The sequence below is a fragment of the Hippichthys cyanospilos genome, chromosome 17, assembly GCF_059441005.1.
Source record: "Hippichthys cyanospilos isolate Australia breed blue-spotted pipefish chromosome 17, RoL_Hcya_1.0, whole genome shotgun sequence".
NCBI classification, from domain to species: domain Eukaryota; kingdom Metazoa; phylum Chordata; class Actinopteri; order Syngnathiformes; family Syngnathidae; genus Hippichthys; species Hippichthys cyanospilos.
Genome location: NC_142385.1, coordinates 1991716 through 2013811, shown reverse-complemented (window position 1 = coordinate 2013811; position 22096 = coordinate 1991716). Strand labels below are relative to the sequence as shown.

General features: G+C 40.6%; 1 protein-coding gene and 1 long non-coding RNA gene across 4 annotated transcripts in view; one reads left to right on the top strand and one right to left on the bottom strand.

Annotated features, from left to right (window-relative positions):
• Positions 1-22096, bottom strand: part of gas7b (growth arrest-specific 7b) — an 87841-nt gene that overhangs the window by 6037 nt on the left and 59708 nt on the right. For all 3 annotated transcript variants that reach the window (XM_088439865.1, XM_088439866.1, XM_088439867.1), the window contains 3 exons: positions 14737-14815; positions 10073-10201; positions 9423-9546 (listed from right to left, as the gene is read on the bottom strand). In XM_088439865.1, coding sequence (XP_088295991.1) covers positions 9423-9546; positions 10073-10201; positions 14737-14815 — 332 coding nt within the window. The remainder of the gene's footprint in view (positions 1-9422; positions 9547-10072; positions 10202-14736; positions 14816-22096) is intronic.
• Positions 4815-8256, top strand: LOC148409209 (uncharacterized). Its single transcript, XR_015868501.1, has 3 exons — positions 4815-4951; positions 5036-5230; positions 8188-8256. It is a non-coding gene; the product is annotated as an uncharacterized LOC148409209 (long non-coding RNA).

Sequence of the window (22096 nt, the reverse complement as noted above, 5' to 3'; positions counted from 1 at the left end):
AATACTCGTGAGAGGGGTTGGACTCTATTCCACTCTGGAGTGGAAGGAGTCCTATCAGGCCGTTTTGGCCTGTGGGACTCCAGAGGCAACTGACAGGTAACAACTGGCCAAGTGGTGATTGGCAGACCGGGGTGGTGGGCCCCCTTTTTAAGAAGGGGAACCGGAGGGTGTGTGACAGACGGATCACACTCTTCAGCAGCCCCAGTAAGGTCTATTCAGAGGTGCTCGAGAGGAGGGTCCGTCAGGAAGTCGAACCACAGATCAAGGAGGAGCAGTGTGGTTTTCTTCTCGGCCATGGAACTGTCATGTTTTGGTTGGGTTTGTTGCTTTCCCTGGGTCATGTAGTTTTGGTTCAGGTCCTTAGTTCTTGTTTACGTTTCCCTCACGTCAGCCCTTCCTCTCTGCGTCTCATTAGTTTAATCTGTTTTCCCCGCCTCTCATCCTCCATCCAGCTGTTTCACGTTGTCTTAATTATTTTTTGCGTCTACTTAAAGTCCGTGTCCGAGTCAAGCCAGTTGTCGGGTCATTGTTTGTTGTTGCCGTTCCGCACACCGTACCTTGCTAACTTCATTCTCTGTGTTCCCATGCCTCTGTGTAACCCCCTCATAGTTCTCCTTGTCTCGTTCTCCCCAGTCATCCGCAGCTCCCGTGAGTTGAGTTAAGTTTTGTTTCTCATTCCTTTACTACATTGTCCATTTTTTTGTCAATTGCCTTTCCTGCCTTATACGACTATTAAACTATTCATTTTTTTGAGCACACCCTCTACGTCCTCCTGCATTTTTGGCTCCCCTTCCCTCCACCTTCGTACGCCGTCACGAGAAGTTGCGACAGGAACAGTGGACCAGCTCTACACTTTTGGCAGGAATCTCGAGGATGCATGGATGCATGGGAGTTTGCCCAACCAGTCTACATGTGTTGTGTGGACTTGGAAAAGGCGTTCAACCGTGTCCCTCTGGAAGTTCTGCTGGGGGGTGCTTCGGGAGTACAGGGTGCTGAAGGCCTTGGGCTGTCCGGTCTGTACCACTGATGTCAGAGTTTGGTCCGCATTGCCGCATTAAGTTGAATCTGTTTCCAGTGGGGGGGTGAACTCCGCCAAGGCTGCCCTTTGTCACTCTGTTCATAACATGTACGGACGTAATCTCTGGGCGAAGCCGAAGGGTTGAGGGTGTCCGGTTTGGGAGTTTCAACATTGGATTTTTGCTATTTAGGGTAAAATGTCTTTAAAGGGGCTTTGTCTTATTGCAGGACAGGCCTGACCGAGTAAGGGGAGAAATCACCGGCTGCGCATCTGTTCTCAATTCCATCATCTATTTAGCGCAGCCGGAGCAGGGCGGCTCTCTGAACCTCCGTTGCGTCTGCGTCCCTTGCTTCTCGAGTTTTTTCCGAATTTCCCGAGTTTGTTCTTATTGTATTTATTTGTCCGTCTCCTAGTTGTTTCCCTCAGTTGTTACTTTGCCTCGTGAGTATTTTCCGCGCTTTCTTTTGTCGTTACTTTTTCTCCCTTCGAGCCCGTTTTTCGAGCGCCTTATTTTGTTACTTGTTTTTGGCACAATTTTCGATGTCGCCGTCCTGTAGGGTTTGGATTTTATTTATTCTCTATTCCTGGTCGCGCGTTACGTGCTCCTTTTGTTATTAAATTTCCTCCTCATTTGTTACTTTGTTTCTGTTGTCTCTGTCTCTGTTGGGTCCATACACACCCGTTATTTTCGGTGTCGCAAAGTGTCACAGATTGGCTCAGGGGCTTTATTGTTGTCTAGAAATAAAATATTGACGCTGTACTGTATTGGTTTTTCACTTGTCAGTTTATTACAAAAGGCAAGAGGATCCAAAAGCTCGCTTTCGTCTCTCCTGTGTCTTTCCAGTAAGCGCCTGTGTGCGCACACGTTAAGAACGTGCTAGATTGACACCTTGATCTCTGGGAGCTGATCACGTGACTCATAGGTGTGCCGAGAGCAAACGCACACACTAATGTAGGCACCACACAGCAACAGAAAAATGCACAGCTTTGGAAATCTGACTTTTACCTAGATTTCTTTTGTCATAAATTAAAATTTCAAGTGTAATGTTATAAGAGGCTTCACTTTAATTTGATGTCCGGGCATATGCGTTTATAAAAATTTTCTTGCTCAGAAAAAGAAAGAGTGCCAACAACTACCCGTAACAATGTTCTTTTTCTCGGAGAAAGACTCCTGCATCTTCAGTAGAAAAAGACACTAAAGCGGAGCGGCACAGCTGGGACTGTAAAATATGTGCGTGACAATGATTCCAACCTTGTATTACTACATTAAAATTATTGTTTTAAATACATTTTGGGCTTTAAAATATATTGTATATTGCATTGTAAAATAATAAAAAAAAATAAAGCTGACTACTTCATGGTTTCACTTTCCGCGTGCTATTTTTGGAACGTAACCCCCGCGATAAACGAGGGATCACTGTATATATATATATATATATATATATATATATATATATATATATATATATATATATATACACAGAGAGAGAGAGAGAGAGAGAGAGAGAGAGCGTGATCTGTCACTACTTCAAAAGTCAAGTGGCGTTAAACTTGCTAAAAAGGAGGAAAAAGCTGCGATTTGGGGAAACATGAGCATAAGTGAGTGACACACAATGAGAGCATGACACGATAATGAGTCTTTGTTATGTGAAATTCTGAGTGCTGTAGTTGTATTGACATCTTTGGCGTCTTTGGTCCTCATCCCTCTCACTCAAGTGATTCCAGGCAAGCAGACTGCAGAAGCAGCATCAACAACTCCCCAGTTGCATAAGCAGCACAGAGGAGGGAAGAATGTGTTCTGTGTCCGTACACAGAGACTGTTTGGATGGAGGCTTTTCACACTTATTTGTGACAGCATGTGGTCAGTGCCTGGCTGAGTCATGACATCACATGGTAGAAAGAGTTGCCATCTGCTTTTTCCTCTGAGCAACAAATTTGTTTTAAACGTAATGCTGTTTGAATTGCTAATCATCAATGAAGACTAATCATGTATTGTATCCCTCAGACTACATGTCAACCTTGCTTATAAGTCAGGCTCCCCTTTTTTGTTTTTACTTCCATTTGGGTGAATTTTGCAAAAACACAATTATAGATCTACCTCTGACTTTAGTGGTTACACATTGTAAATAATGACTGTATAATTATAACTGTCATATTATAACTGTCATATTGTGTTGGTTTTTGGTTGTGGGTTTATTTTGGCGGTTTTGTTTTTTTTCTGTTTGTTAGTTTCTTTTCCTTTGTTAGTTCTGTTTGTTAGTTCCTTTTTCAGCCCCTCTCATGTCACCCTGAGTGTGATTTGGTCCAGCTGCCTGCGTTAACCTGCCCCTCGCGTGTCTACTAATCTGCTTCCCCTGCCTATTGTTTCCTTCTCAGCTGTAGTGTGTCAGAGTAATTAGTGTGTGTGTGTGTTTGTTCGTGCGCGTGTGTGTATTTAAGCCCAGTTTTTGTTACAGATAGTTTTCGGATCATGGTCACATATCATCATCATCAATTGCTTGTCATATGTCTCATGTCATTAGTCTTGGTTCCGTAGTCTCATGTTGCTCACCTTTTGTTTGTGTTTCTTTGTGCCAAGCTGGCTGTTAGTGTTTTTTCTGTTTGCCAGCCCGTCTGTGTTTGGAATTTTTGCCTTCCTATTTTTCCCCTCTTCTGTTCTTGCCTGCCTTTTTGACTATGAAATTTGGACTATTACACGTATTCCCTGCCTTGGAGTCTCTCTGCATCTGGGTCTACGATCAATACCTCATGGTGTGTGTTATTAAAATGACCAAATTACAGTACTCATTGACAAACATACTCGGCCCACATAAGATGGGTGGACCAGGAGGACGACTCGTGCGATGCTAAGCAGTGCAGAGGGGTCGTAACTTCCGGGTTTACTCGTTCTATTTGTCCATTGGTCTGAGGGTGTAAGTCGGAGGAAAGGCTGGCAGTGGCCCCGATGAGCCTGCAAAACTCTTTCCAGAAAGAGGATGTAAAATGAGGACCTCTGTTGGAACCACATCAAGAGGCAAGACCATGGAGACGGAAGACATGATGGATGAAAAGCTGGGCTGTTTCCTTTGCTGGCAATTTAGGGAGAGGTACATGGGCCATTTTGCTGAATCGATACACAATTGACAGAATGACCGTGTTGCTATTTGACGGGGGCAGACGGGTGATGAAATCCAAAGAGATGGCCAATGCGGGACAGGGGAAGAGCGCAGTAGACCGGCAGGAGGCTGATGACTGGGTTTGTGTTGGTTGCACATGGAATAGGATGATCCTATAGAGCTTGCGGAACATGGGTAAGGCGGCCATGCGCATCCACACAATGAAGTCCTCATTGATGAAGCCATTGTTATCGTCATCGTCAGGGTCAAGCTCATATACCGGCTTTTTCCAGTTCACTGGTTTGCTAGTACCTTGAAAAACAATGTTAAGGTTGTCGTTTCCACCAGGATTCCTAAACTTCACATATTTGTCTGCCCACCAAGCAATACCTTTCGTTACCAGAGGGATTCTGATTTTGGTGCCTTTGGCAGCCACATCTCATGCACATCTTTTTCCATCATTAACCACCAAAAACGTTGACATAGTATACCCATGGTCCGTTGAACTCCGGAGTGGCAGGTTCACTTGGGCCCATTGTAGGACTTCTAAATGGAGGGAATTCGGAAGAGGCAGACATGTAGGTGGGCAAGCACTAGGTGTGGGCTGGTTTCTAGCAGCTGACTTTATCTTTTCATCAATCTCCCTTGTAAGAACCCCAATAACACATGAAATGGGGGGGGGGGGGGGGGGGGGGGGTTGAGTCTGCTGGTACTTTGCTTGGAGCGTCCTCGCGATCGAACTGCCGGGAGAGGGCATCCGGTTAGATGTTCCAGGATCCAGAACGATAGAAGAGGATGAAATCGGATCGGATGAAGAAGAGTGCCCAACGGGCTTGAGGTGAGTTAATATTTATCACGTGACAGATATACTTATGTTCTTATAGTCATTCCACACCTGAAAGGGGATTTTGGTGCCTTCCAGCCAATGTCGTCATTCTTCCAATGCCACCCTAACTTCAAGAAGTTCCTGGTTACCGATGTCATAGTTTCGGCGGGGGGAGGTGACGGGAATAGAAGGCGCATGGATGGAGCTGGTGATCCTTTGTGGACCGCTGAGAAAGGACTGCACCTCCCCGACATCAGATGCATCTACCTTGACCACAAACAGCAGTTCCAGGTCAGGCATCTGGAGAAATATATTTTCTTCTAACAAAATATCATTAGAAACTGACCCAATGGGTTCTCCAGGGTTAAGGCTTTGGAAGGCCTCATCTAGCGATGGGTTCCACTGATAACTGATTTTTAGGCCAGTGAGAGACGTGAGTGGATGGGCTATCGTGCTGCAATTCCTTATAAACTGCCTGTAAAAGTTGGCAAATCTGAGGAAGCATTGTAACTGCTCGCAGGCCAAGAGGAGACAGCAAAGACTTTAGCTGGGTCCATGCTGATGCTGTTCTTGGAGATAATGTATCCCAGGAGTGAGACTGAAGCTGCATGGAAGTCGCTCTTCTCTGCCTTGACGTAAATTTTCCAGCAGGCGTTGGAGCACAGTGCGAACATGGCGAACATGCTCTTCCAATGATCGAGAAAATAGTAAGATGTCATCACGGTACACAAACATAAACCTGTCCAGCAGGTCTCGTAAAAAGTCACTGATGAGCGCTTCGAAGACAGCTGGGGTATTTGTGAGTCCAAAAGGCATGCCCAAGTATTCATAATGAGTCAAGGGGGTGTTTAACGCGGTCTTCACTCATCCTCTGGTCTGATTCTAATTAAATGGTGGGAATTACGCAGATCCAGTTTTGTGAAGTGGGAGGCACCCTGGAGGAGTGCGAAGCCTGAGGTCATGAGAGGAAGAGGATATTGTTATTGGTGTTATTGGTATATGTTATTGGTGGCAATGTCGCTGAGACCTTGATAGTCTATTCAGGGGCGAACTGTCTGGTCCTTTTTCTGCACAAAGAAAAACCCAGCTCGTGAGGGAGAGGATGAGGGAGGATAATGCCTGCTGCTAGGGAGATGCCCCCTAGATGACCTCTAGGGGCATTGTTCCAGGTAGCAGGTTGAAAGGGCAAGGAGGTAGCATGTGCTTTAGTGAAGACTTGGCTGAGGTCATGATATATGGGCGGCACACCAGCGATGTCCGCTTGAGCAGGCGGGGCAGCACAGGGTTCAGGAAGAGATACACGTTGGAGGCAGGGGAGATGACATGACGGACCCCAAGCCAAAATGACTCCCTTCTCCCTATTAATGTGGGGGTTGTGACGACAAAGCCAAGGCAACCCCAAAACCAGCGATATCTGTGGATGATCCAGAATGTAGAAACGTATTTTTTCCTGATGGTTGCCTGACAGGTGCATAGAGATGCACCGGTGCATGTTGTCGTACATGTAGCCGATGTTGCAGACGTATATCTATCCACGTCACGAGATTGATTACCTCATCAAAGATGGTGGGGAGCGTGTGGCACACCAATTTATCCTTCAGACGACTTGAAAGTCCATGTAAGAAGGCGTCAACCAACGCGAGCGCGTTCCGCTGACTCCTGCTAGCTTTTGTCCGGAAACCAAAAACGTAATCCGCCACCGTTCTGACGCCCTGTTGCAGCTCAAGGAGACCCTGACCCAGTTCTGCACTGGCGTAACTGCACTGGCGTAACTGACTTTCAGGATCTCCCTCTTGAGCGCCTTGAAGGAGGCACAAGTGGGTGACTTAATCCTCCATGCCGCCGTTCCTCACAAACGAGCTTGGTCCGTAAGGTGATTAATGTAGAACGCCACCTTAGCTTGCATGCAGGCTGAAGAGCAAACAGCAGGGAACAGTTCTTAAAAAATACCTTGCAGGTTTCGGGGTCACCGTCATAGCGCTCCGGAACACCAACTAGGCTTGGGAGCATTGGGTGGCAGAGAAGCGAGCGGTGGATCTAAAATGGCAGACGGCGAGGAGGAGGATCGACGTGCTGGGTGCATTGATGGCCAGGTTGTACTGTCACGACTGCAAGATGGAAGTCCCCAACCCAAGAGCATGTGCGCAGACAGGTCAGTTCAGTGACTGAATCTTTATTGACTGTGCATACTTGCTGGCATGGGAGCTGACGGTGGCAGGAAGTCGGATGATGAGGACAGATGGAACGGGAACTTGGGCAGGCCGAGGAGATTGGCAGGCTAACGGGTAGTCGGATAAAAGCAGTATCGATGCACAGGTGATCAAGGGTAATCAGCAGGTTGTCAGATAGTGGGGGGCAGGCAAGGTCGATACACGGATGGACAGACAGAATGGAATGCGGGAAAGCTCGGTGTGGCACATTGAGACAATTTGGCCAGTTGTGAGCGGAAGAGACAGGGTTTAATACTAGGCAGGTGATTAGTAGAAGCTGTTGGTGTTTAGTGCTGATTGGCAAGGAAGTAGAGCAGGTGTGGTGAGGCTGGAATGGGGTGACTGGAACGATGGACTGTGACATCATCTTCCTTGTGATGTTCTTTACCCAAGTGACAAGTGTGAGATCAAAGCGTGAAAGGTTGCCCTTCGCTGTTTTTCCCTCCACCTGCTGACGTCCATGCCGGCTTGTTCAAGCATACGTCTAAGGGCTGAAGGAGACAACTCAAGCCCCTTTTTTCCTTTTCATAATGTGTCAAAGTCCGCAGAACAAATGATCTACACAGCCTTGTTGTTGACAACAAAGAGGCAATTAGGCGACACTTGGTAAAAGTGCATTTTTGTGATCTGTGCAAACGCTTTAAAACGGATGCATACTATATAAAATAAGAGGCATATATAATTATTTTAAGCCTTGTAGATGACATGATATGAGTTATTGTGCATTCGAATTAATGTTATTCAAACACAGATGTGTGAAAAAATTCGTTCTGTTTGGAGTTATGCGGTTAGAAGTCAATCCCCCTAATATGGGGGATGAAAATTACGAAAAAAACACAACTCCGAGAAATACTAGGGTAGGTCTCTACTTTTTTTATGTCCAGCATGAGGCGTAGTCTAAATCTACATCGAAGCAAATTAGACTAGATTTTTGCAAATGCACACAGATTAGCGCAGTTAAAGTGACCTGTTTGATTTGTTACCAAATAAAGTGGCTGTTCTCACTAGGCTTGAAATTGGCTGTCTTTGACATTGCAGAAGAAGAAATCGATTTGCTGGCATCTATGAAGGAAGTAGAAGAAGAACGTAGACTTTGGAACAACAACGGTGAGTGCCCTCATAAAATTCACCACATTGCACCAACAGTTCAAATGTGGACTTAGTCATCCATTTGTTTAATTTAGACAACTTCAGTATTGCGGTCAGAAAATCTAAACAGGAAGAGATGTTCGTCTGTACCCTGACAACTGTTAATGTGCCCTTGAGCTAGGCACTAAGCAAGGCACTAAACCCATCTGAAACTCAAAGCCACATTTATTACTTGAATACCCCTTGCCACTTACTTTCAGAAATTTAATTTGGCCTCTAGGTTTGAATAAACAAAGTACAATTATGCAGTAGATAGCGACTGCAAGTAATGAGAGTTGTTTTGGGTAAGTACTGATGGATTTGAATTTGCTATTCCACAAATTACCTCCAACACACAATCCTTATTTTGATGAAATAGTGGGATAGCATTATGCACAAATGAGTGAGTTTGCGGGTCAGTAAGCACAGGCTAAAACAATAACTCCCCTGGAAAGCTTCGATATAAAAACAAGAAAAACTCATGTAAAAAAAAAAAGCAGGGCCCATTGGTTCTCAACAGAAAACAGAAAGGAGTTGCACAGACTGCATATATTGCTTCACCACTGTGTTTCAGTACACAATCTCTCACTTTATATGGTATCTATCTATTCTAACCCTTTTTTCCACCACACAGTGGAAAGCTGCCCCATTAGACCAAGAGACTAGGAAGAGGGAGGTGACTATGCTTAGTCCACCAAGGATGAACAAAAAAAAAAAAAAACATCAACCGATATCATATACCCGGGAATGATAAATCGAATGGAATCTACTGTTGAGTACTAGTTGCCACTGTGTCTACAGTATAAGAGCAGGCATTAATTAAGAGGGGGAAAAAAGCACTGGGTCTGCCTACTGTATTTTTCGGACTATGAAATGTACCGCATCATAAAGCATCTTAATGAACAGGCCTGTTTGTGGAAAATTTACATATGTGCAGGGAAAGAGCACACTAGGTTATAAAGCAGAAAATGAGTCAAATTTTATCCAACTTCAATTTGACATCCATACATGTGACATGCCCTGATTATAGATGTAATGTTGATTTTTGAGAGGAATACATGATTTTAAAAGGACCCTATAGTCTAATAAGGTAGTAAAACAAAGACAAGAGTGCGGTGTTTGACAAACCACTCCCAAACTCTGACCTGCTTGAGTGGATTTCCTGCGGGCTTTCTTGATGTCTTCCTCGGTCTTGGTATTGAGTTTGATCTCCATCTGCTGAGTTTTCAACTCCAACTCCTTCTGTCTGTCAGCCAGAGCTTTACGAGCCTAAAAGATACATTAGTTACGTACATCCAAATATGTAAAAAAATAAAAATAAAAATCAGACCATTCATCATTTATCAGAGCTGCTTCTTCTGACAAGGGTCGCAGCCTGCTGCCTCTTAATATTGATCTTGCCACATTTACCTTGAAAAAGTGGCCTAGTTACTGAGAACATGCTTGAAAACGTAAGTTATTTAACTGATTACTCGTTTTAAAAGTAAGACTTCGAGTACGAGTTACTTTAATTGTTCCATTACAGATACCAACTACACCTGCTTAACATGTAAATGACATCCAGTTTTGCCACATAATTGGAAGTGTGTTTTTAATAATGATAAATAGTGTTTGGTTTTAATTGAAACGAAAATAGACAGCATCCTTTCTGGCTTTCTGGCTAATAGACATTGCGTTTACACAAAATGGCTATGGTTGTGAACCATTCAAAAAAAAAAGTAGAATGGACAATTCGGTGGGATTTTAATCAGAATCCTGACATTGTAAGAGAAAATTAATGAAAATATCTGTGCACCTTTTCCACCGCAGCATAGCGACCAACAAGTTGCTTCCGTAGATCTGCAATATGATGGTCAAACCTCTTCATGTCCTTTTTGAAGTTCTCTCTGAAGCTCAGCAAAGGTTTTTCCACTTCACTCTGCAGCTTAACCATAACCAAAATACATCATGGTTTGTTAACACCCATGTGCTATGTTTTTTTTTCATGTATTTTGACATAGATAAAGATTTAAATGAAAAGCTTACACTTGTCACTCATGGTGCAATGTAAAATTAGTAACAAAAACAAAACAACTTAATTCAGAAAATCACAGGATTCATGACATGGTGCTCACTTAACTCTAACATAAGTAAATTAAAATAAATTAAGTCTAAAATAAATATGTACACATCATAGAACACATAATAAGGGGACTTCTAAAATTGTACATTGTGAAATTCATTATGGGATTGTTCACGTTAACGTTCACATCTGAGTAACTTCATCGCGTTTTCATGAAGTACACAATAGCTTTTTTGATATTCCATAAGATAAGAACATATTAAGATTTGTTGTTCTATCTACAGTCTTATCTACTTAGGCTCAATAACATAATTTAAAAGAAAAAAGAAGAAAACGAGTCGCAGGGATATATGCGTTCATTCACGCCAGATTGTTAAAGTGCAGGAAATCCCCAAATAATTGTTTTTATAAACTATGTTCACTATAAATAATATCTATCTATCTATATATATATATATATATATATATATATATATATATATATATATATATGTACATACATATTAAAAATTGGTACCAAAATAGTATACAGTCAGCCCCCGGCTTACGAGCACCCTGATTTGCGAACAATTCGCCTTACGAGCGTGGATCAGGGAGATTTTTGTCCTCCGCTTACGAGCAAACCTCTCGTCTTGCGAGCATTCCGACAAACCAGCCATTGAGTATGTAGAAATGTTCTTGCCTAACTGCGTAAACATATTCAGCAGTTGCATCATCTACAATCATTAACAGATACTTATGGCGGTAACGTGAACGCTATTGGTCTTACAATCTCACACTGACTGTCTCACTCACGGTGTCTAAATATATTACCATTTAAGTGTAGTGTTTGTACAGCTAAAGGGAAAAACAGCTGACATGAAATTAAATGTGCCGATTGCAGGACAAAGAATTGTCATTGGTTTAAATGTGTGTTTTTTTTTAATTAATTGTCAATACATTCCAACCGTTTAAAAAAAAGTGCGAATAATTATCAGTCAGTCAAGGAGACGCCAATATGCTATTGGTCGATTAAGGTCACCCGGTCTCACTCACGGAGATGCTATTGGCCGGCGTCACACGTCAATCACAGAAATGCCGATATGCTATTGGCCGAACGCCTTTATCTAGCTTGATGGGACAGGATGGAAGGAAGTAGACAAAATGAGTGAAAAACGGAATGTTTTGAAGACTTTGCAAACTTTATCTGTTAGACATAGCTTCTAAAATTACTAGCAGCGGTAAAGGAAGAAATAAGAGGATGATGTTTTAGTATCTCCGTGATTTGCACCATGACTGAAAGAGTTACTGTAACACTGTAAGACCAATAGCCTATATGCGTTGCCGTATTAACTCAAGAGGTTAATCTCTGCACCCTGTTACGGCTGGTATTACAGTGCCATATAATGGTTGCTTGACTAAACTGCATGTCATGTTAGTCGGCGACCTCCCGACATGCTTTGGGACAGCGCCATTTTTTGGAATTCTGTGAGTTGTAACCAATGGTGAACTGACGCTCGAACAAGCCATAAGTGTGGTGCTTAGTAAATACAACACACACAACCTCCCCTCCGCCTCCACCCAGCTTAATTCACGTCGGGAAAAACAGCTGACATGTAATTAAGTGTGCCGATTGCAGGACAAAAAATTGTCACAGGTTTAAATGTGTTTTAATCAATAAGATGTCAATACATTCCAACCGTTTAAAAAAAAAGTGCGAATAAATATCAGTCAGTCAAGGAGACGCCAATATGCTATTGGTCGATTAAGGTCACCCGGTCTCACTCACGGAGATGCTATTGGCCGGCGTCACACGTCAATCACAGAAGTGCCGATATGCTATTGGCCGAACGCCTTTATCTAGCTTGATGGCACAGCTGGTTGGGATGGAAGGAAGTAGAGAAAACCCTGACTGAAAAAGTTACTTTGACACTGTAAGACCAATAGCATATCTGATTTACCGTATGGACTTCGAGCATTCATCTCTGCTCATCTCTGCTTATCTCAGCACGAGTCATGTCTTTCCAAAGGTAAAAGTCATTTTTCCTTTGTATTTGATATTTAATGCAACTGTACTGTAGATTATGTCACTTAATATTAATATATGTATACAGCGTGATGATTTTACCTAAGGCTTCTGCGCGCGTTGCACGCATTCACGAATTAACATGGGTCTGGATTGCCCGCTATACGAGCAATTCGAGATACGAGCGTAGCCGCTGAACGGATTAAGTTCGTAACCCGGGGGCCCACTGTAGTATAGTTGCAAAATTCTAATCACGATAGTGATAGTGATAGTGATACAAGAAACGTAATTTGAGCTTGAAAGTGTTAAAAACCTCTTGGGACACCTGAGTGGATATACAGTATTGCACATCTCAGAGCTCCTCAATGCGCTACAGTGCTTTTAAATACTTTTGGGAACACTCGAGGGAATACACTGTACATCTCAGTGCAAAGAGCATGAAGAGGTCAAGGAAAATCGGGAGATATTGAAAAGACTGACCGCCGTTTGTTTTGGTAAGTCAAGCTTTTTCTTTATTTATTGTTTCATTTTTAATATGTTTGTGTTATTTTATTACGTTCATATTCAATTAATAGTAAAGAAATGAAGTGATGTTCTTTTATTTGTAATTTGGACCATAAAATTTTGTGGATATTTATTTTAAAATATTAACTTTTTAACTTTTGACAGCATCACGTCAAATGACAAGTTTTAATGGCTGATGCAGGTTTTTTGACATTCAAGAGCTCCATAAAATAGCCTGTATAGCTCAGTAAATAATAATAAATAATTAAAACTCAGATAATAAATCAATATCTGAGTTTGAATTATTCTGAAAAACTGATTATTGGCCGACTTCATACCATTGGGTGCCACAACATCCATCTGCTTAAGCGGTGACGTCAATATTTTGGTTTTACCTTTGGTACAGAGAGTGTGTATGTGTAAAGCTATGCTGACTCATGTTATTCAAGCTATACCTACTCACAAATTAACATTAAAAACAAAGCTGGCTGCAAAAATGTCTGTGAAAAACAGCTGCTACGACAAAACACCTCCACACAAGAACATTATCACACAAGAACAAAAAAGAAGATATTTTGAATGTTAGACAAATAAATAGAATTTGAGAAAAAAATTGTCTACTGTTACCGTGGGCTGCAATGAATGTGCAAACAGCTTTTAGATAAAAATGTACGGTGGTCGATTGGGGCAAATGCCCTGCAAATGGCACAACACACACACCGGTAAAAACACGCTACAAATGGCACAACACTATTCCCAAAACGGAAACACATTTACCAAAACGGAAACGCGCTGCAAAACAGAAAGGCGCTGCAAAAGGGAAACACGCTTCAAAACAGAAACGGGCTGCAAAATGGAAACGCGTTGAAAATCAGAAACGTACGACAAAAAGGAAACGCGCTGCAAATGCCACAACACAACGCAAACACATTTACCAAAACGCGCTGCAGACCGGAAGCACATTTCCCGAAATGGAAACACACACCAGGTAAAAAACAACTGCAGGTTGTGATTCTCAAAACGGATATGCACCAGGACACTAGAACTGCCATCGTGTGACCAGATTCATATAGAACAAAAAGAAAATAGTTAGTCATCAATACAAAACAATATGTGCAAACTCCAAAATTACTCACATACGCAGCGGAATAGAAATACTGTCTTTACTGTACGAAATAATGTTACAAACAATTGTGACTGATAATGCTCCCGACGTTTTACCCTTACCTTTACCCATACAGTACTATCAATTTAGCTGCTCACTTGAAAAATGTCATATTTATATCTTGTTTGTCATAAATCTACAGATGAATATCAATAGCTATCATTTGGGCAACAGTTTAAAAATGTAATAATATTAATTAATATATTAATAAAATAATATTTTGGAATATTAAATGACAATGTATCTTGTTCTACTTTTTTTTGTTTCATCTTATTTTATCTTACAAATCAAAACTTAAAAAAAAACACACACGCACTTTCTTCCTTTGGTATTCTTCTTTCTTGCAAAATTGACCCACATCGTATGATGATTCTTTGCACTTCATCATTGATGAAAACCTAACAAATATCTGAATGTAAGCTTTGACAGTATAGAGTATTTATCATAAAAACTCCATGGGGAAATTTCAGTAATTTAGGTTTTAACCAAATAAGTAAGAAGTGCAAAAGTTGTTCTTGTCAATTTTTGTCACATGTTCATGTAGAAACAGAAGATAGCAGCTATGTATTAAACTGGAACTAAACCGTGAAATGTAAGTTATCCCTAGGGATGAAAATTTTTGGTCCATTAGAAATGTGTAAAGTATATAAGCGTCATTTATTTTTTTAATATCCACAGCAGTTTGATCATGTACATTTATGTAGCGGAAAAAGTGGGAATTACTTTTGAGGAGAACTTCAGGTGAACCTCCGCTTCATCAGCCAGACTCTTCTTCAACTGGGCCCAAGCCTCCCCCAGCGTCCTAAGAGGGACCACATAGACCTTTATGTCAAAAAATGGGCAGAAAGTGTCATGGAAAGGGAGCAGTGAATCTTATGACAGTTAGCACACACAGCTGAGGATGAGTAGCGGGCCCAGTGCGAAAGTTCAGCTGCTACACCACTACCCCGTAAATCTGGAGAGCTGGAGGTCCCAATGCAGTTCAGCAGGTAATTAGGATGAATGAGACAAGTGATCTGCCTCAGCCTTGTGGCTTAACTTGGGTCTACAGTACATAACTGTGGGCTTGTTGTGTTGTCTTAAAGATAAATTTGCTAATATATATGACTAAGCAAAGACTGCACAGGACAGACATTCATTATGACAGAAAGAGGCTGGATGATAACTAATTAGCATAAATACGAAGGCGAGCTTGTAGAGGAGAATGACTTTAGGAAAGCAGGTTGTTTCAAAGTGTATCCCTCGGAGGTTTAATACACCCAGATTTGCTTTTAAGAGGTAGCGTCATACTGTACCGTTATCATTAATATGTTTCTAAAAGCTTTTAAGATTAAAGCTAATAAAATCTAAATACTATCTAAGCCCTAAGGCAGGGGTGTCAAACCTGTTTTAACTCAGGAGCCACAAATATGTAGATTTTTGCTATGTATGCCCTAAAACATATTTCTCAAAATTGCATGAAATGAATAGAAATTAAATCACTGGTCTTTACATAGTTCATAAAATAAGTATTTTGTATAGAACACTAAATAAAATACACTAAAACTAAGTATATTAAATAAATACATCGAAACACATATCTAGTGGAAAGAAAATTTATTCATTGAAATGAAATCATTGAGTACCATGGATGAGAATTTTCATGTTTTAAAATGGTCATAAAAATAATAAATCTAATATTAAGCCAATTGAGCAATGTAGTGATAAGTGACCATTGGATGGCAGTGTTGCCGGACGTACAACACAGATATTACTGTACATACTTCATACATACGTACATACATATTACCAGACATGCACATTAGTGGTACGCCAGTGCGCATGAAAGACAGAAATCAATGTTGTGTAACGTTGCGTGCTTCACTTCATGCAATTGCGAATCCTCCCTTTATTTGACAAGCATGAAAAGAGCATATGAATGCACAACTTGTGGCTCACAACCAAGCTAATCGAGAAGCAATAGCTATTCGCTCGCTTGCCGAGTGGCAGACAAAGTGCAGGAACAATGCAGTAGATTCGACTTGCTCCGCAGATTCGACAAACTGTATTTCTGCCCCACCGCACTGTGTCGTGCCGCGTCACCGCAACAACGCAGCACATTACTACCCACCTATTTTTAAAGAAGGTTATTGCAGCAAGAAAGTGTGAATACCAAGCACCTAGTAACTCATGTGAGTAACCCACGAAAAAAATTATGTGCACCCCTGCATATTACATACATACTAAGTCAGGAATGGAAATCTATCTTTCATATGATAGCACTCATCTTTACATAGGCATAGCACACAATACAGTGGGCCCCCGGTTTATGACATTAATCCGTTCCGTGCTTGGGATCCTAGTGTGAATTTGTCGTATCCAAACCTATGTTAATTAGCTAATGCGTGAAAAACCCCAGGTAAAAACATCAACATTGTATATTCACATTAAAAATTGGTATCAAAATAGTATAGTGAGTGCTGCTTATATATAATATACATGTATACAATTAAATAACACCATAAATAAAAAAATATAGAGAGGATTTATTTACCTTTGAGTGGCGTGACGAACTTGTTGTGGCCATATTCTATAGTGAGCCTAGGCTAGGCAAGCTTAACCTTCTTCGTATTTGTTGATTATCTCTGGCTTCGTTTCCATATAAATCATCTTCTTACTTCTCTCTTTAACATCACTAGCAATCTAGGGACCCATGACAAACTAATTTAAGTTTGAATTAAGCACTAAAATGTACAATAAATATGTTTTGTAAGCACTCACAGGAGAACAAAGCTTTAACTTGTTCCATTTTGAAACGAGTGACGCCGACCAATAGCTGACCAGCATCTTAGTGCCTCCGGGACGCCGACCAATAGTCGACCAGTATCTTAGGAAGTCATGACGCAGACCAATAGCGGACCAGTATTCTCGTGATGTAAGCAGTGATGCATGTATAGACATACTGTATGAGTGCGGAGTGACTAGAAGAATCACGCACGCACACTGACCGCCATGTTTGAGGTGTCGTAAGACGAAAAAAATGGCGTAAAGAGGGGACACAAAAACTTTGCGGTCCACATCGTAAGGTAAAAAAAAAATGTAAGGCTGGGATTTCATAAACTGGGGGCCACTGTATTCTGTTGGCCTTGAAAGATGAGTGAAAATGCTAAATATACTGGCACTCCAAAGGTTTCCTTTTCTGATAGTGCTTGGCAGTGAAAGAGTTAAACAGAATAAAATGGTGGTGTCTTGTTTGTGTGTACTTTGACCTGTAATGCAACCAGTAGTTTGTGACGCAATGCATTATGGGTCACCCCGGTTCCATGTTGCGTTGCACCGCCTTTTGCTATGACTTTGTGCTACTTTGCCCTAACCCTAATAAAGAGTTAACACTACGTCGTAGTAGATTATCAATGTTATATTAAGTAGCAAAGAATGTGAAAGACGTAACAGTGTTTCATTTTGGACACTGGGTGGCCCCTACATAATCACAGACAGAAGAAGTTGAAAACTCATGAAGAAGAATGTCACATCAAATTCCGAATATGTATATGTATAAAGGATAAAATGAGATTAAAAAAAAACATTAAAATTCTAAGAGACAGTACCTATAAAGTAACATCAGGGAAAAGTGTGTTGTTTTACATTTAAAGTTGTTGCAATTCTTGTAGCGCTATTGATCAACAGTCTGAGGGCTTGTGGAAATAAATTAGTTCTTAGTCAGCTAGTGTGGACTGGCAGGTTCTTCAAGCCCCACACTTTCTTGGACCTCAGTAAAGAGAAAGCCTTTTACGGGGGTGGGTGGAATCTAAGTGAAGAGGGTTTAGAGGTCTTCCGGGCCAGGCAACTCATATCCGGTGATGTTTTTTGCAGTGTGCACCACCCTACTCAATGCCTTCCGTTTTGTGCCTGAGCAGCTGTCGTACCAGGCTGTGAAGCATCTGGTCAGAAGACTCTCAAAGGTGCATCTTACAAAACTGTAATTAAAGTGCATTTTACTGCTTAATTCAAACGTGAATTGGTTAGCCATGGGTCCCAAGATTGCTAGTTATGTTAAAGAGAGAAGTAAGATGATGATTTCCGTGGAAACGATGGTGTAAATAATCAAGAAATACGAAGCTAGCCTAGCCTAGGCTACCCTTATAAGGGAATATGGGCATAATAAGCGCCACTCAAAGGCAAATAAATCCTTTCTATATTTTTTATTTATGATGTTTTCTGATTGTATACATGTACATTACATATACGTAGCACTTACTATATACTTACTGTATACTATACTATTTTGGTACCAATTTTTAATATGTATGTACAATTTTGATGTTTTTTTACCTGGGGTTCTTAACGCATTAGCTATTTATCATATGTTTGGATTGCCCGTCATACGGAGGATTTGCCTCATGAGACCAACCGCAGAACGGATTAATCTCGTAACACAGGGGCCCATTGTAGATGTAAAAATTGTCAATTTGTCAGATTATAATGTATTATGAACTTTGAAGAAAATATGTGGGTATGTTTAGGCATCTAAAACCACACAAACTCTTGAAAGCATCATGCAACAGTTAAAGGTACAGCTGTGTTTTGTTTCCATGTTTTGTGAACGAATTTAGTAAGGAAAACATAATTTCAACTAGGCACAGGTGAAAACTGTTTTGATGGTTTATTGTTAAAAAGTCAAGATTTCAATAACCGCTAATACTGTCTATCACTATTAATGAGTGCTGTTTTTCTTTTTTTTATGACAAAGGGGGCATTTAAATGATGCAGAATATGATTGGCTGCTTGCAGCATTGACTCAACAAGCTGCATCTTTGAAAATAGATGACACTTTTTGTACTTGCACATTTGATTGTACGAAACTTTATGAACCAAAATTAAGTCAGTATGCCCGATTTTGGAATCTTACAAGATGGCTCTCAAAACAATTCTAACTTTGTGTCTAATTTTAAGGGTTCAAAAAAATCCAAAAGGGTGGCCCTGAAGTGCAAATCACATGAACAAAAAACTATGCCAACAACAAAAAAGGTAGACAAAAACAAAAACACCTTACAAAAGAGAAGCAAGAAAAAAGGAGCATGCAAGAAAATAAAACAAGCAAAAACAGTGACCGCATGGAAAAAAAAGGGCACAGAAGGAAAAAAAGCGCGTGCAAGAAACGAAGAGCATGCAAGAAAAGAAGAGCACGCACGAAAAAAAGAGCATGCAAGAAAAAAGGAGCACACAATAAAAACATACAAAAAGAAAAAAAACATGAGAAAAAACAGAAAAAAGAACACACAAGAAAAAAACACCTGAAAATGAGCACACAAGAAAAAAGGAGCATGCAAGAAAAAAAGCATACAAGAAAAAAGGAGCACAGTAACTTTTTCCTACTGGATGAGTTTGGTGTAGGTAGAGTAGAGGGCTGTAGACTCAATGCTGATTGGACAACAGGGATTTGATTGGACGTGCACAATTCGTCTTAAATTGTGACTTTTTTTTTTTATTCTCTTTTTAAAATGAACAATTTATCAAGTCACCCAAAAGAAATCCAGTAAGACCAAAAAACACATGGAGGAGCCTAATGGAGGTGGAGAAGATCGCTCAAGACTAAATCAGTTGGAAAATATTTACGAGCAACCTATACACACGTGATCTACACAATAATTGGCTAATTACAATACAGTATCCTTTAATTGGCTGGCGACCATTTCAGGGTGTCTCCCATCTACCACTGGTATAGGCACCAGCAAGCCAGCGATGCTAGTGAGGATCAGCAGATACAGAAAACGGGTGGATGGATAATACAGCATATCATGATGCAGTAACGTTAAAGGTAACAAGTATGTCAAAAACAATATTTATCTTAGGCAGAATTCAAATTTTCTCTTGATGTAACTCAAACGGCTAGATACATTGCAGGAATCGAATGTGATACATTCCATGTAATCGCATTTCTACCACACAAATGGTAAATTCTCAGAAAAATATTGTTGGCTGATGTTGGGCAGGAAGCACTCAAATGGCAGGACCCAACCAACAAAACAGCAGTTGTCCTTCTTGACAACAGTGCTGGCTTGAGTGAGAAACATAATGGGAATATTGTGCTACACTTTTCGGAGCGTGGGCTGACTGACTCAAGGTTCTATATGGAACAATTCTGTCCCACTTCAGCTTCCCTGCATATAGTCAAAGTCCTATATGCATTTAAGCAGTTTAGGAGGGAGGATAAGCCTCTTTTTTCTATTTATTTATTTATTTATTTATTTATTTTTTTAATCCTACAACTAGTCCCAGTCTTCATTTTTATGTCTGTTTGTTTCTGGTTAATATGGATTACACAGGACATTTGCAGGTTAATCTATAACAGGGGAATTATTTTTTAATCAGCTAGACACTAATATCTATGCGAATTCATTTGAGTTCTGACTCTAGCTTTGTGTATGGCTTACTGTAGCTCAGTGGTTCCCAGCATAAATCCTTCTGTCATACCATTAGTACCATTAGTACCATGGTACATACCATTAGTACCCCCTCACTCAAGCGTTGATGATTCTCCAAATGTGCAGCTTCAGCAGTTTAAGAGGATAAGACTCAACATCATAAGTTTAAAATTATTTTCTTGGTCGCCTTTTAAATTTAGACTCTAATTATCAGGAACAAAAACACTTCTCACCATCAGTAAACAAGTGGTAGCACACACACACCATTTTATTGATAGACTAATGAAACGACTGAGAATATTTACTTATCCTCATAGAAATAAAAATGAGGACCGTGACTTGGCACATAGGGTTTCACTTATGTACAATTTTTGTTTTGTTTATGTTTTTGCTATAATTGTTTTAAACATTCTTGTTTTGTTTTGTGTTTTTCAATGAAAAAGACGGTTTAACTATTTTACAAATGTCTTATTTACATTGTGGCAAGAAGTCTGTGTTGTTCATGAGGGATAGAGCCATCATTGGTGTTCAGACAGCGTTTTGACTGAGAGATATTGATTGCGAAACTCCCAATCTGACACTGACTTGCGAACTTTACTTTCGTACCTATTACGACGAGAAAGCCCCCTCGCCCTTAATATTCTTTTCAGATGTCTCTCACTTATGTCAAAGTCATGTCTACGTGCAAGAATGGATTTGATGTCTTTATACTTGTATATTAGGCCAATACTAAAATAAAAGTCAATAAACTTCTCCCACAGATGATTTGTAGGCTCAGGCTGCTCCATTGCTTTGATTGTTTTACTTTCAGTTCACTGATGTAGGAAATAAGATTGCGAGATCTCGCAAAACTATTGCGGGATCTCGCAAAAGTAGTGCAAGATCTCGCAAAAAAAAAAAAAAAGAAAGAAAACCCTTCACATCACTTTAGGGCAGTGCTTCCCAAATAGTGGGATGGGGCCCCCCTGGGGGGAGCGAGGTGATGCCAGGGGTGGCGTGGATGATCCTAGGAAAAAGGCTTTGTTTTTGTCATGTGGAATGTAATTGCAATAAAGTAATAATTTTGATCATGTTCTTTTAGTTTCAGGCACTTTGGGACACTTGCTTCGTTTTTTCCTTTTAGACTAAGCTGTAACCCATATAAACGTGATTAAAAATAATTAACAGTCGTTGAAAGTTGATTTATATTGCGTTTTTCTGTTGTTAATGTTAAAAAGGATACATGTGTAGGTATACTTAAACAATTTTCATCAATAATAATCTTATTTATAGTCAGTGCATCGACGAGGGGGGGGGGGGGGGGGCGCAAAAAGTTTTCTCTTTTCTAGGGGGGGCCTGGCAATATATAGTTGAGAAACACTGCTTTAGGGGCTCTTTAGAAGGCACAAACAAAAATGCTAACGAGCTAAACGCATACAAGGCAGCATTGTATAACAAGCTGACATTAGCTAGCATGTTATCCACAGTCACAAGTTGTTGGATCAAGAAACAAACAAATTTTGGTCATAGTATCATAATTGAAAACATTCTTACAAAGAAAGTACAACTTGTAGACAGTCGTGGTCCAGATTTCACAGAGAGACAGAACAATGTGTGCGTCACGAACTGACTGCTCTCAATTAAAGCCACAACATCCTTCTCACCACAAAATGTAATATCAACAGCGGCCAGCGGCGGCA